The sequence below is a fragment of the Diaphorina citri genome, unplaced genomic scaffold (assembly GCF_000475195.1).
Source record: "Diaphorina citri unplaced genomic scaffold, Diaci psyllid genome assembly version 1.1 scaffold2261, whole genome shotgun sequence".
NCBI lineage: Eukaryota > Metazoa > Arthropoda > Insecta > Hemiptera > Psyllidae > Diaphorina > Diaphorina citri.
Window position 1 is genome coordinate 3,088 of NW_007379686.1, and position 14,157 is coordinate 17,244.

The 14,157-nt window shown below is 39.6% G+C and overlaps 2 protein-coding genes across 2 annotated transcripts; both read left to right on the forward strand.

Annotated features, from left to right (window-relative positions):
• Nucleotides 1–246: 246 nt before the first annotated feature.
• On the forward strand, nucleotides 247–1,467 carry LOC103518581 (the record flags this gene model as incomplete). Its single annotated transcript, XM_026830340.1, is given in 2 exon segments — nucleotides 247–368; nucleotides 1,143–1,467. Coding segments are annotated over 2 exon segments (330 nt in total), but the record flags the coding sequence as incomplete, so codon positions are not given.
• Nucleotides 1,468–10,336: 8,869 nt separating this feature from the next.
• On the forward strand, nucleotides 10,337–12,523 carry LOC103518582 (the record flags this gene model as incomplete). Its single annotated transcript, XM_008483657.2, has 3 exons — nucleotides 10,337–10,468; nucleotides 10,912–11,164; nucleotides 12,368–12,523. Coding segments are annotated over exons 1-3 (412 nt in total), but the record flags the coding sequence as incomplete, so codon positions are not given.
• Between the last annotated feature and the right edge of the window lie 1,634 nt (nucleotides 12,524–14,157).

Genomic DNA, 14,157 nt, shown 5'->3' on the forward strand with positions numbered 1-14,157 from the left:
TTCTTCTTCTCCTTCTTCTTTTCCATGATTAGTGGATGTCCACTTCCACATACCTATGTATCTAGAGTTGGATATGGAAACCTGGAAAAGAAGATGGGTTTTTTGATTAGGTACCTATACCTACCGATTTTACAAGAAGTTTAGTGAATATGTATGTAGTTCTAGGTACCTACCTTTCTTGTTTTTCGTTAAAGCACCTAGCTGAGCTGACCTAGCTTTGAAAATCTTCACCTCTTCTGTCCTCAGAGCATTGTTGAGGAGCTTCATCAGTCCAGCAGTGACTTGTCCAGATCCAAACGGAGCTATTCTGTCCGCGAGAATGAGCCTACCACTGAAGAGGATGATCTTAGCACTGTGGTGACTGACAGGTAAGAGAAAACTGTAGAGGTTGTACACCTAAAGTTTGGGAACTTTAGAGAGAGGAAATGGTCGTACAACTAAAGATTTTAGTGACGGGGATTTTTTTTTTTTGAGGTTTGATAGAGGGAACTGTAACTGCTGTGGTCTTATCGTCCCGAAATCGAAGAGAGAAGGAAGACAGGATAGGAAAAAGCCAGCCGTTCCGAGAACGAACATTATCCCATCAGGATAAAATCCGCCTCGGGCGGGAATCGAACCCGCAGCCTAGCGCTTAAAAGGCAGACGCACTACCAACTAAGCTAACTAGGCTGGAACTAAAGATTTTAGTGACGGGGATTTCACCATCCATTCGAAGAATAGCTACCCGTCTACTCACTTTAAACATCAGTCAGCTAGTCTAGATAGCTTGAAGGGCAGTGCGTCTTGTCTTGTAAGCGCTAGGTTGCGGGTTTGTTTTCCGCCCAGAGCGGATTTTATCCTAAACAGACGAGGCTCGTTCTCGAAACTACTGGATTTCTCCTATCCTGTCTTCCTTCTCTCTTCGCTTTCGGAACGACAAGACCTTGGCAGTTACAGTTCCCTCTATCAAACCTCTTGAAAAAAATCACTCAGCCGAAGTGGGGTGGGGCAAAACCAGCTGCACGCGATGACCCAGATGGTGACTAATCCGGCTGCCTACCAGACTTATGGCTGATTCAGTGATTCCTTGGGGACCGCACCGGTTCAAAGTGCTATCACCGCTGGCTAGCTACAGCTAAAGCTCCGTCCTTTTCTGTCCACAGCGAAATTGTGAAGTCCACCGTCAACACTGCCCGTGACACTGCCTCGTCCACAGAGACTGTCCTGTCCCTAGAGGATGCCGACAACAACCTGTTTGGGGACAGAACTGCCCGCGATGACAGCGACCAAAAACTGATGCTCATCATGAGACTGCCATCCAACGCTATGTTCCTTGCCAAGCATTACGATCTGAAGGGTCTGGCCAGGTAAGAATTTCTCATACAGAGTGTTTATAAAGTTCGGGGACCCCTGAATGATTTTTGAATGGCTAAAGATGAGAATCTGAAATTTAGGGTGTTTTATCTTCTATAAAATACCATTTTTTGACGTACTCGCCATATTTCGGCTAGAGCCAGAGTCGGCCCTAGGGGGGTCAACTTCAAAATCTTGAATTTTTGCTCATATTAAGCCCCCTGAGGAGTGACTTAAAAGAAAAAGGTGATTCATGTTGGCAACATTGCAAATTGGAAGCAGAAACTCTAGAAGTTCTGGAAAAAATAAGATGAAAAATAATAAGTTCAATGTTAACTGACATTATGACAGAATATCAAAGAATTTCTGACAAGCTGTAAAGGGGAGTAGCTAGGTAATTATAACAATAAGTACGCCTAGGTAAGTTATTGAGTCCATGGCTCTTGTATTATATTAATACCAGGTCGGTTGAGTTTTGGTTCAGTTTGAGGAGAAGCTGAAATTTATCAGGATGACTCATCTCTAATCCAAATCCTACTTACAATATGTATTTTTATTGTGAATAATCCACTGATGTAACACACATCCAATGGTGTTATATTAATAAAGTCTATTATTTAGGTGCCCACCTACCCGTTTTCTGGTATTATTTCAATTATGTAACCAGGGAATCAGCGTACAACATTTCGTTTGATATGAATACGGTCACTGAGATCTCTAGGTCTTTATTGTTATACATAACTGAGTATAACTTCTTTTATTAATAAACGTCCTAAAAAATCCCATTTTATAATAGGGGAAAGACTCCTAACAATATTTGTCCCCAGTGGCGTAGCGTGTATGTATGGCGGCCATACAACTCAAAAGTTGACTCTAATGCCTATAAATATTAATGGCATGTACCTATTGTGATGGGACTTGGTAGACCTTTCTGTAACTTGATTACTTGACTAGAGTGCAGTGGCGTAGCGTGTATGTATGGCGTGTATGGCGGCCATACAACTCAAAAGTTGACTCTAATGCCTATAAATATTAATGGCATGTACCTATTGTGATGGGACTTGGTAGACCTGTGCATGAGCCCTACAAGGCCCTACACTTGAATTTAGACCACGCTACGCCACTGCTAGAGTGATCAATAACTCATACTCACTGGAATCTTAGGTACAAAGGTTTCTACCAGGCTGAGTTAGACATCATAATACTCTACCTATTATACTTTATGGTCCCCCTTTTAACTCAGCACCCAAGTGCTCAAGTTGACAGCTTGCATTGCATTTATACGCGTGTACAATGTACATATACGTCTCAGCTTAGGTAAAAGAATCTATGTGAGGTCCATGGGCTATTTTTAGTCCAAGAGATAGGCATTTAAAAGAGGCAGTGGCGTAGCGTGGTCTAAAGTCAAGTGTAAGGCGTGTAGGGCACTAATTTCCATCACCATGCACATTACTACATAAGTTATGCATCAGGTAGCTACAGTAATAGATAGATAGATAACAAGGTACATCTTCTTATACCTACCTATTACGAGAGAACATGAATTTTGCAAAATTTTCCCATAGTATTACAGTAATAGTATAACACCTACCGGTCAGTATGGCAACACTGCATTTCATAACTCTCCTCTGTTATATTATAGATAGGGATCGTAAAATTTAATGAACACTATGCGAGCAGTACAATAGAGAACAACACAACACAATGATCTGGAGCTTTTGTATTAACTTTGGTTAAGAGAATGGTAAGTGTATTCACTTTGGTTAGGAGAATGGTAGCTAAGTCTTGCTATGAACAGTGAACACAATATATTTTCATGAATAAGCTAATCACTCAGCATGTTAAGGTTATCATGAGGCAGCCTAGTCCCTACGTAGCTTAGAGGGTAGCGCGTCTGACTTGTAACCGCTAGGTCAACTTCCGCCCGGGGCGGATTTTATCCTGAGAGAATAGTGTTCGTTCTCGATACGGCTGAATTTTTCCTATTCTGTCTTCCTTCTCTCTTCGCTTTTGGGACGATAAGACCTTAGTAGTTACAGTTCCCTCTATCAAACCTCTTGAACGAAAAATGTTATCATGGAACTGTGTTTAGTGTACCTTGGGTACCTACATAAATAACTTCCTATCCACCTATTTCAGACAGTAAAGTCGGCATATGTTTGATATTAACTTTAATCTAATGTCATTCGTTGATTTTAGAATTTGATTTTGATTAACGATTCAAATTGGCTAATCCACTTGGATTAACTTTAATCTCAAAATGAGTCCCCGGACACAAGGTACATGGGGGTTCAAATAGAACCATTCCCTTTTAGATTAGAGAAAGATTAGAAATACAAGTAAAATGGTACATAGGTACGAGCAGAGAAAGATTGGGTATCTAGAAGGGCTAGGACTGTATTAGCTACCTACGATCTACCGTATTTCAGGTAAAGCGGTAAAGGGTACCATACGTATTTCATTGAAAAGTTGAAGGTCCGTTTGTTACATGTGGGCGGAACTTTTGTACCTATATCTTTATTATTAAAAACCGCGCAAGTTGAAGGTCCATTTGTTACATGTGGGCGGAACTTTTGTACCTATATCTTTATTATTAAAAACCGCGCCAGTAATTGGTACTGGGGCGGTATATCTGTATGTTGGGGACGTGAAATACCATTGAGATTAGGTTTCATAAAACCGAAGTGTTCAGCTGATTAGGACTTGCATTGCTAGCTTGGATCTCATTATTGACCCGATAATTGACAGTTGGTTCACGAGCAATAGGTTATCTGTTACTTAACATTTTGAAAACCATTCGAAATATCAGTAGCAGTTCTGTAAACTGTAGAGTTCTCAATGAACAAGTATCCCCACTGAACCTTCAAAGGCTCAGTGGGTCCCAAAACCTAACGAGTAATGGTGGAAAAACGGACAAACATACCCACAGACAAACTAAAAGAAAAATGGTCAAGTTTAAATCAGAACACACTTTGTTTGTGGGTATTTAATAAAAGGTAGGTACATAATATCTTCTTATCAAGTACCTACAACAAAAAAATGCTCTGCCATCACCTAATGCAGTGATGTCTGGTCTACATATACGGCCATTCTTTTACTAGGTACCTTAATACTTATATCGCGACTGTCCATACGCTGGAACATTTCAGTAAACCTAAAACATTACCTATAGGTACCTAGAACATTTCAGTATTCAGATCACTTCCTACTAGAGAGCACCTACCTCTTGTTATAGGTACAATAACTCTATACCTGGGTACAATAATGGTATACCTAGGTATAGGTACAATAATATTGCCAGCGGCTCAAAGTCCTTTCATTTTTTAATAAATCGTACTTTACTCTACTTGCATTACGTGGTGCAGTAATCAGGTGTTGGTTGATATGTTAGCCTTTACAAGTGTAGATTTAGTCATGCGTTTAACTGTGTTCAATACAAACATATTATGTGAGAGATAGGGTTTAAAGATAGGTTCCGAACTTCCTATATGTAGAATGTCCTGAACAACATTAAAAGTATTAAAACCCTTGGTTGGATGATTAACAGTCGTGGTGCGTATAGTACATATGTACATTTGCTACACCCTTTTGGATCTATGCATTACATCCGTGGCACAAGTAGGTATTTTTGCAAACTGATGGGTTTACCAATTATTTAAAGTCATTAGTCACATGGTATAAGTAATTACCTAGAATCTATAGATATCTGATATGTATATGTAGTGCATCTTACATTATTACTAGGTTAGTTATCCTAGGTTAAGTCTGGTTGGCATCTGGTCTATTATATTTCGCCTGGTAAATACCAGGCGAAATATAATTAAACACAAATCCTCTTTCACTTCTCAAGTTCAGTAGGTATATCTGCTATCTGCCTCAGATCAATTTGTCTTGGTCTCTTTTATAGTTCATTGCCATATATGTAGATAGGTCATTAAGTCATTAGTCACATGGTATAAGTAATTACCTAGAATCTATAGATATCTGATATTTAGATTATTACTAGGTTAGTGTTATCCTAGGTTAAGTCTGGTTGGCATCTGATCTAGTATCTACTAGGCGAAATATAATCAAACACAAATCCTCTTTCACTTCTCAAGTTCAGTAGGTATATCTGCTATCTGCCTCAGATCAATTTGTCTTGGTCTCTTTTATAGTTCTTACTAATGTCTCTTCTTCTATAGTTTTTATTCCTAGATGAGCTCTCAAAACACTTGGCTCCGATTTCCAACTCATGTCTCATGTGATGCATATTTTATGGATCTTACATAAAAAAGCACCACAACTTGGCAGATTATTTATTTTCTTGTAGCTATAATAATCAATGGGACCACACGATGAAACTGTACGAGAGAATAGTGGATAAACGACTGAGAAGAGAAACAGAAGTATCAGAGGAACGAATGGGACCACACGATGAAACTGTACGAGAGAATAGTGGATAAACGACTGAGAAGAGAAACAGAAGTATCAGAGGAACAGTTTGGTTTTATGCCGGGAAGAGGAACAACGGACGCGGTCAACGGAGAGAAAGTCCAGGAAAGAAGAATGCAGTGGTATGGACATATTCAAAGAAGAGAGGAAAACAATATAGGAGAGAGAGATGAGAGGATGATAGTAGATGGAAATAGGGGACGGGGTAGACGGAAGAAGAGGTGGAAAAACTGCATAGTTAAAGACCTGGGGGAAAAGAACCTAACGGGGGATGAAGTGCACAACACTACGCCGAGCAAGGCCAATAAATGGATGGGTGACTTGAACATTATATTGGGAATAAAGGGAGAACGGGCTCTAGTCTTGATTTTAATATTTGGCGATTATGTTCGCGGATTTGGCGATTTTGTTCGCGGATTTGGCGATTATGGTCGCGGATTTGGCGATTGCGAGAATGACCCTACCACTGAAGAGGATGATCTTAGCACTGTGGTGACTGACAGGTAAGAGAAAACTGTAGAGGTTGTACACCTAAAGTTTGGGAACTTTAGAGAGAGGAAATGGTCGTACAACTAAAGATTTTAGTGACGGGGATTTTTTTTTTTTGAGGTTTGATAGAGGGAACTGTAACTGCTGTGGTCTTATCGTCCCGAAATCGAAGAGAGAAGGAAGACAGGATAGGAAAAAGCCAGCCGTTCCGAGAACGAACATTATCCCATCAGGATACTTACATACATTTGCTACACCCTTTTGGATCTATGCATTACATCCGTGGCACAAGTAGGTATTTTTGCAAACTGATGGGTTTACCAATTATTTAAGTTTGGGTCAATTGGGCGTTTCATGGGGTCAATTGCCTTTTCTAATGATTTCACAAGATCACTGAGACACATTTAATAAGGATTTCCAAAGCCTAGCGCTTAAAAGGCAGACGCACTACCAACTAAGCTAACTAGGCTGGAACTAAAGATTTTAGTGACGGGGATTTCACCATCCATTCGAAGAATAGCTACCCGTCTACTCATATCAACATCACTCAGCCAGTCTAGTTAGCTTGAAGGGTAGTGCGTCTTGTCTTGTAAGTACTAGTCTTGTCCTGTAAGCGCTAGGTTGCGGGTTTGTTTTCCGCCTAGGGCTAATTTTATCCTAAACAGATGAGGCTCGTTCTTGAAACTACTGGATTTCTCCTATCCTGTCTTCATTCTCTCTTCGCTTTCGGAACGACAAGACCTTAGCAGTTACAGTTCCCTCTATCAAACCTTTTGAAAAAAATCACTCAGCCCAAGTGGGGTGGGGCAAAACCAGCTGCACGCGATGGCCCAGATGGTCGCTAATCCGGCTGCCTACTAGACTTATGGCTGATTCAGTGATTCTTTGGGGACCGCACCGGTTCAAAGTGCTATCACCGCTGGCTAGCTACAGCTAAAGCTCCGTCCTTTTCTGTCCACAGCGAAATTTCGAATACCTTTATAAACGAGAAAATGTTGTATTAAACCGCCTTAAACGAAAAAATGAGCTGGTCCCTTGGATTCTCGTTTATCAGGTTCGACTGTATTTTGTTTATCTGTTTTTAATAATAGGTGTGTTACCTATCACCTATCGTACCTATGTACATATCGTACCTATGTGATTTCGCGATTATGTTCGCGGATTTGCCGATTATGTTCGCGGATTTCGCGATTATGTTCGCGGATTTCGCGATTTTGTTCGCGGATTTGACGATTATGTTCGCGGATTTCGCGGTTATGTTCGCGGATTTCGCGATTTTGTTCGCGGATTTTGCGATTATGTTCGCGGATTTGGCGATTATGTTCGCGGATTTCGCGATTATGGTCGCGGATTTGGCGATTTTGTTCGCGGATTTCACGATTATGTTCCCGGATTTCGTGATTATGTTCGCGGATTTGGCAATTTTGTTCGCGAATTTGGCGATTATGTTCGCGGTTCGCCATTTCAAGTCATCTCGGCGAATCTGATTGACAAACCAGACGTAAGATTTGGCGAAGTTCTCCATGAGAGATGAGTCACCTGCAGCCTGGAACGTCAAGACAGAAGGGGTTAAAATAGTTACAAAATACTTTAAGCCTGGAACGTCAAATACTTTATTTAAACAGCCAAAACGTAGGACTGGAGAGAAAAGACTGAGTAGGATTGAGAATCCCTTTTGATGGTCAGTAGTTTCAATAAAGTCCCGCTTATTGGGTATAATAGGTAATTCTCATTCTTTCAGTGGCGTAGCGTGGTCTAAAGTCAAGTGTAAGGCGTGTAGGGCACTAATTTCCATCACCATGCACATTACTACATAAGTTATGCACATGCTTCTTCATAAATATTTAAAGTCAATATTTAAGGGTATTTGAGTAAATTTAGAGTGTATGGCCGCCATACACGCCCTACATGGACGCTACGCCACTGAAAATCTCCAAGATCCATACATAGTTAGATGCATCATCTTCAAGATCTGTTGGTTATTTTGTTCTATTTCTTATAGGTATCGTCTTCAATAATCTATTGGTTAGTTCAACCTAGGTATTTAAAATCTTCGAGATCTATTGGTTATTTTGTTCTATTTCTTATAGGTATTTAACATCTTAAAGAATTTATTGGTTAGTTATACCTAAGTATTTAAAATCTCCAAGATCTATATGTAGATACATCATCTTCAAATTCTTTTGGTAATTTTGTCCTATTTCTTATAGGTATCTATTTAAAATCTTCAAGATCCATAGATTCATCTTATTCAAGATCCATTGGTTATTTTGTTCTCAATATTGTCAGCGTTATTAATTATCTTCCCAATGATCTTAATGAATATGAATCGAGTGCAAAATGAGGTACACGAGCCCTCTATCTTCTCCTGGTCATTAGGAGTTACCTAACGGTACCCGATGTCTGCAAAGTTGAGTGCCCATTGTGGTTCAAATTGTTCATAATGGAGGAGTTGCAAATGGGTAAAAATTATAAATAAATGGTCGATTCCTATGTAAAAAGTTTAGAAAAATCCAAATCTGAGGTCAAAACTCCGAAAAAATAACCGTAAAAGGTCGAAAATTCAATTTTTATAATGAAAGATTTCAAAGATTTGTGACGTCAGACTTAACGCAGTTGCTATTTTTGTCCGCTAGGTAGCGCCACTATGCAAGCGCGTTAGCAGAGGAGCAGAGAAGAAGAAAAAGAAGAAGTAGAAGAAGAAGAGGAAGAGGTAGAAGTAGAAGAAGAAGACGAAGAAGGAGGAGAAGAAGACGAAGAAGAAGAAGAAGAAGAAGAAGAAGAAGAAGAAAAAGTGGTTGGCAGTTAAAACGAGACTGGCGATTTTGGAACGATATGTGGTCGTCTGAAGTGATCTACATATTATGTAGTTGTGGTTGAGACCGTGGCCTCATTATTCAGGGGTTGCTGGTTCGAGGCCAGCAGTACTGGGACATGGGACAGTCTGTTAAGCTGTTAGGTAAACAAAGTGTGGCTTCAGATCTGAGCTGTAGAAGTAGAACGTTAGGTGTAATCGAGGAACGACATTTGGAACAAACCTTCATCCTTGTACCTCGATTCAAATTCCTTTTTTTACACCCCTATACCTGTTCCTATGAAACTAAAAGTGACCGCTGCGCGCTGAGGAGTAAAAGTTACTGTTTGTTAAATCACTTTATCACAGAATTCACAGAGAACTAGAAGTTAATGGACCAGACATTTAACACGCTGCTCTCTTCATAAAGATCAAATGCAAACTTCAAATTAACGAGTGATTAAATCACTTTAAATCCAACAAATGAGGTTCGTTCTCGGAACGGCTGGCTTTCTCTCTTCGCTTTCTGAACGAAAAGACCTCAGCAGTTACAGTTCCTCTATCAAACCTTTCAAACCCACTCCAATAAATACGTAAATGAATACCTAAATAGCGGGAGTAAGGGGACTTTTCAGTCTCATTCTGGCAGTATAAACAGGGTATATTCCATGCTATTCTGAGTAGGTAGGTAGGACATCATTGAAAAAAAAAAAAAAAAAAAAAAAAATGAGAGCAAGCACACATTTCCTATTTTTTCTTTTTTTCCATAATAAATTTATATTCTGTCATAAAATTCGCCTAATGGATATTTTTATGTCAGTCAATTAGTCATTTTAGTAAGGTAGGACGTAATTCTTAGAACATAATATATGTACCTCCTAAGCCCTAAAACATAACATAGAATACACCTTAGAGATAGAAATACCTACCCACTAAGAAGAAGAAGAAGAAGAAGAAGAAGAAGAAGAAGAAGAAGAAGAAGAAGAAGTAGAAGAATTAGGCTTTTTACGTAACCCCAAATAAACAGATGACCTATGTGACCTACCTTAGCCGAAGTTCCAAGGTCCATTATGTGGGGCTCCAGGTCCAAATATGGGAACTTTTGAAGGTCAATGTCACCTCTTTACTCACTGGTATATACAACAACACTTCTCACATCCAGACAGCAACCAAGCTAAACAGCAGCTATCCAAGGTGGAAGGTGGTCAATGCTGCCTAAACCTACGATAGCCTAGAATTTCCCAATTCCCATCGTACAGTTTCAAGCCAGACTACCCTGTACTAGTTTTGATCAGAAGTCCCTATAGACCTCTAGCTCAGTTTATTCTGCCATCTGACACTAGTCAATCCGCTCTCATACCACGGTTCACTTTATATACCTAGTTCATCTTGCCTAAGTTATACTCTTCTACAAATATGGTGAGTCCCTGTCCATCATATACTGTATTCATTCTTCAAAACAATCAATTATCAAGAAAAGATCACCAATATGAATTCCAAACATGTCAAAATCAGACAAACCCTTCCAGAACATGGTGAGTCCCTGTCCATCATACTGTAGGTATTCATTCTTCAAAACAATCAATTATCAAGAAAAGATCACCAATATGAATTCCAAACATGTCAAAATCAGACAAACCCTTCCAGAATTATCGTGAAATGGACAAACATGCAAACAAACTAAATCAAAAATCCTCAAGTTGAAATCAATAAAATTGCTGATTTCCTTCCTTCTCTCTTCCAGATCAAGCGGAACATCGGGCAAGGCTTCATGCAGGCAGATGTGTGCAAACAAACTAAATCAAAAATCCTCTAACGTTGAAATCAATAAAATTGCTGATTTCCTTCCTTCTCTCTTCCAGATCAAGCGGAACATCGGGCAAGGCTTCATGCAGGCAGATGTCAAGACTGCCAAGGATATTCCTCTGGCGTTGTTCATGGAGCTGAAGAGTCAATACGAGAGTGAAATGGGCAAGACAGGGGAGCTAGGACACAAGAATGGCGGCGGTATGAGTTATGGGGCGGTCGGTAGAGACAGCTATGCCGCCGTCTCTGGGAATAATAAGAACTGTGAAGGTGGAATACCCGGGAGACAAGGCTGTGGTATGGGATGCAGTAAGTACCTACCTTTCTCTTAATTTCGTACTTGTTCAGAGGTCACGTCAATAGAAAATTGCTACAAAAGGGGCTGTCTCAAATAAGCAGGGACCAATGCTATTATAGGGTTAGTTAACCTAAAGGAGCTTTCTTTTTCATTGTCGTGGCTTCTGAATAACGTCACTGTATAACATCTTTCTAAGGTCTTTAGCTACCCACCTACTCACCCATCACCCAGCCTGAATGGTGCAGGGAAAACCCAGAAGCATCGAACCACGCGTAACGTTGCTTAACTTCAGTGATCCATCGGAAAGTGGTGCACTTAACGTCCTATCGCCGCTAGCTCCTTCTTACTTCTTAGTGATATTCCTAAGTATCTACTAGCTATGGTTGGAGATGTACGGCTTATAGCTATGGTTGGAGATGTATGGCTTATACCTACTATACCATTGAGTAAGAAATCAACATACCAAGTTCCTTGCGGTTATATTGCTATTAACAACAGATTTTAACAACCTCATCATTTTTAACTTTTCAAACAATTTGGGATTTGGGCCATCCTACAATGTCAAAGTTTGTGGGGGCCTTGGTGGTTTTTTCGTTCTAAAAATCTTTGCTGGGTGACGATGACGGGCAAAATTATTTTTAGACCAAATAACAAAATTATCTCCTTAGTTTTTATTTTTCTATAGGAAGAAGATGATGCTTCTTGATGACTTCTTCAGTACAGGTTGCCAATTATCGTCATGATAAATGTTGTAGCTATCTGTTAAAGTCATCACTTCTGAGTGATATTCCTAAGTATCTACTAGCTATGGTTGGAGATGTATGGCTTATAGCTATGGTTGGAGATGTATGGCTTATAGCTACTATACGATTGAGTAAGAAATCAACATACCAAGTTCCTTGCGGTTTTATTGCTATTGATTAGAGTGGTCAAATCTGTTAGGTCAGGTTCACTCTCCTGTATACTACAATTGTTTACCTGTGTACTGCATTAATTTACACTAGAAAGACCTGCGGGAAAAGAACCTAACGGAGGATGAAGTGCACAACAGGGCTAACTGGAAGAGGCTGGCGAAAAACGCCGACACCACTTGAGTGGGAAAAGGTGTAGAAGGTAGAAGAAGAAGAAGAAGAAGAAGAAGAAGAAGAAGATAATAATCAACGGGACATTTTTCATTTTGAAAGAGAAGAAATATTCTATTGTTTTCTTTTCAGAATGTCGTGCCTATTCCAACATTCTCTCATCCAAACATCACAAGAAGTCTGGAGGTCGGAGTACCTCAGCCGCCATGTTGAATTCTGGTGACAAGGTGGAGAAGTGGATGAATTCCAAACATGAGGAGATTATCGTGAAAATTCGTACTCATGATGGTAATTGATGAGAATAGTACGTTGCACCTACCTAGTTTTTGTTATGAGAAAGTGGTACCTACCTGCCAAAATCGGCAATCGGCAATGCAATATGTTACTTGTGTAGACGGGCAGCCATCTTTTGAGCCAACACTTCACTGTTGGCCTTTTTTCGCGAAGAAATTCTTTCCTCGTCACCGTCACTTGGATGAGGAACTTAGGATCAGCATGGGTTAATATTAAATAATAGGAACATGGGTATTATGTAAGGTATAGCTATACCTATATCTATGAATGAGTAGGTACATAGGTATATTGTAAATCACTAAGGAAAATCATCCACATAAACTTAATAATAGGTAACATGTGTCTATCAAGATTAATTAAAAATAAAAATCAATCTTTTTTATAGAAAACTTCTCTTCTTCCTTTTTATTACCCGGACATCTCTTTTTTTCTGTCATACCTACCCAAGTATACCTTCTTATTAAAACCACCTACTTATACTTGACAAAGGTATAACCAATACCAACCTATACAGAAGCACGCGATATTCCAGATGGTCACTCATCCAGATACGAACCACGCGTAACGTTGCTTAACTTCAGTGATTCATCGGGAAGTGGTGCACTTAACGTCCTATCGCCGCTAGCTCCTTCTTACTTCTGAATTAAAAGCCAATAAAAAAGAGTAATATTTGCCTGGATTCCTAATACCCATTGATATGTACATTTGAGTTTCATCTACATATCAAGAGTGCCAGCCTAGTTAGCTTAGTTGGTAGTGCGTCTGCCTTGTAAGCGCTAGGCCCGCGGGTTCGATTCCCGCCCGGGGCGGATTTTATCCATGTTAAGGTTATCATGAGTCATGAGGCAGCCTAGTCCCTACGTAGCTTAGAGGGTAGCGCGTCTGCCTTGTAACCGCTAGGTTGAGGGTTCAACTTCCGCCCGGAGCGGATTTTATCCTGAGAGGATAATGTTCGTTCTCGGAACGGCTGGCTTTCTCCTGTGCATAACATGCTACAATTGCTACATGCTATATGCTTTATGAAATGGGTATCTAAATAAATAATTAAAATGATTGATATTGTTCTTTGCTGTTAAATAATAAAAACGTACGCCCCCCTGTGATATTAAATAAAAAAATATTCGTAGGATAGTAATTCGTACTCATGATGGTAATTGATGAGAATGGTACGTAGCACCTACCTAGTTTTTGTTATGAGAAAGTGGTAGAGTGGTATAATTCGTACTCATGATGGTAATTGATGAGAATGGTACGTAGCACCTACCTAGTTTTTGTTATGAGAAAGTGGTACCTACCTGCCAAAATCGGCAATATGTTACTTGTGTAGACGGGCAGCCATCTTTTGAGCCAACACTTCACTGTTGACCTTTTTCGCGAAGAAATTCTTACCTCGTCACCGTCACTTGGATGAGGAACTTAGGATCAGCATGGGTTAATATTAAATAATAGGAACATGGGTATTATGTAAGGTAGCTATACCTATATCTATAAATGAGTAGGTACATATAGGTATATTGTAAATCACTAAGGAAAATTATCCACATGAACTTAATAATAGGTAACATGTGTCTATCAAGATTAAATAAAAATAAAAATCAATCTTTTTTTATAGAAAACTTCTCTTCTTC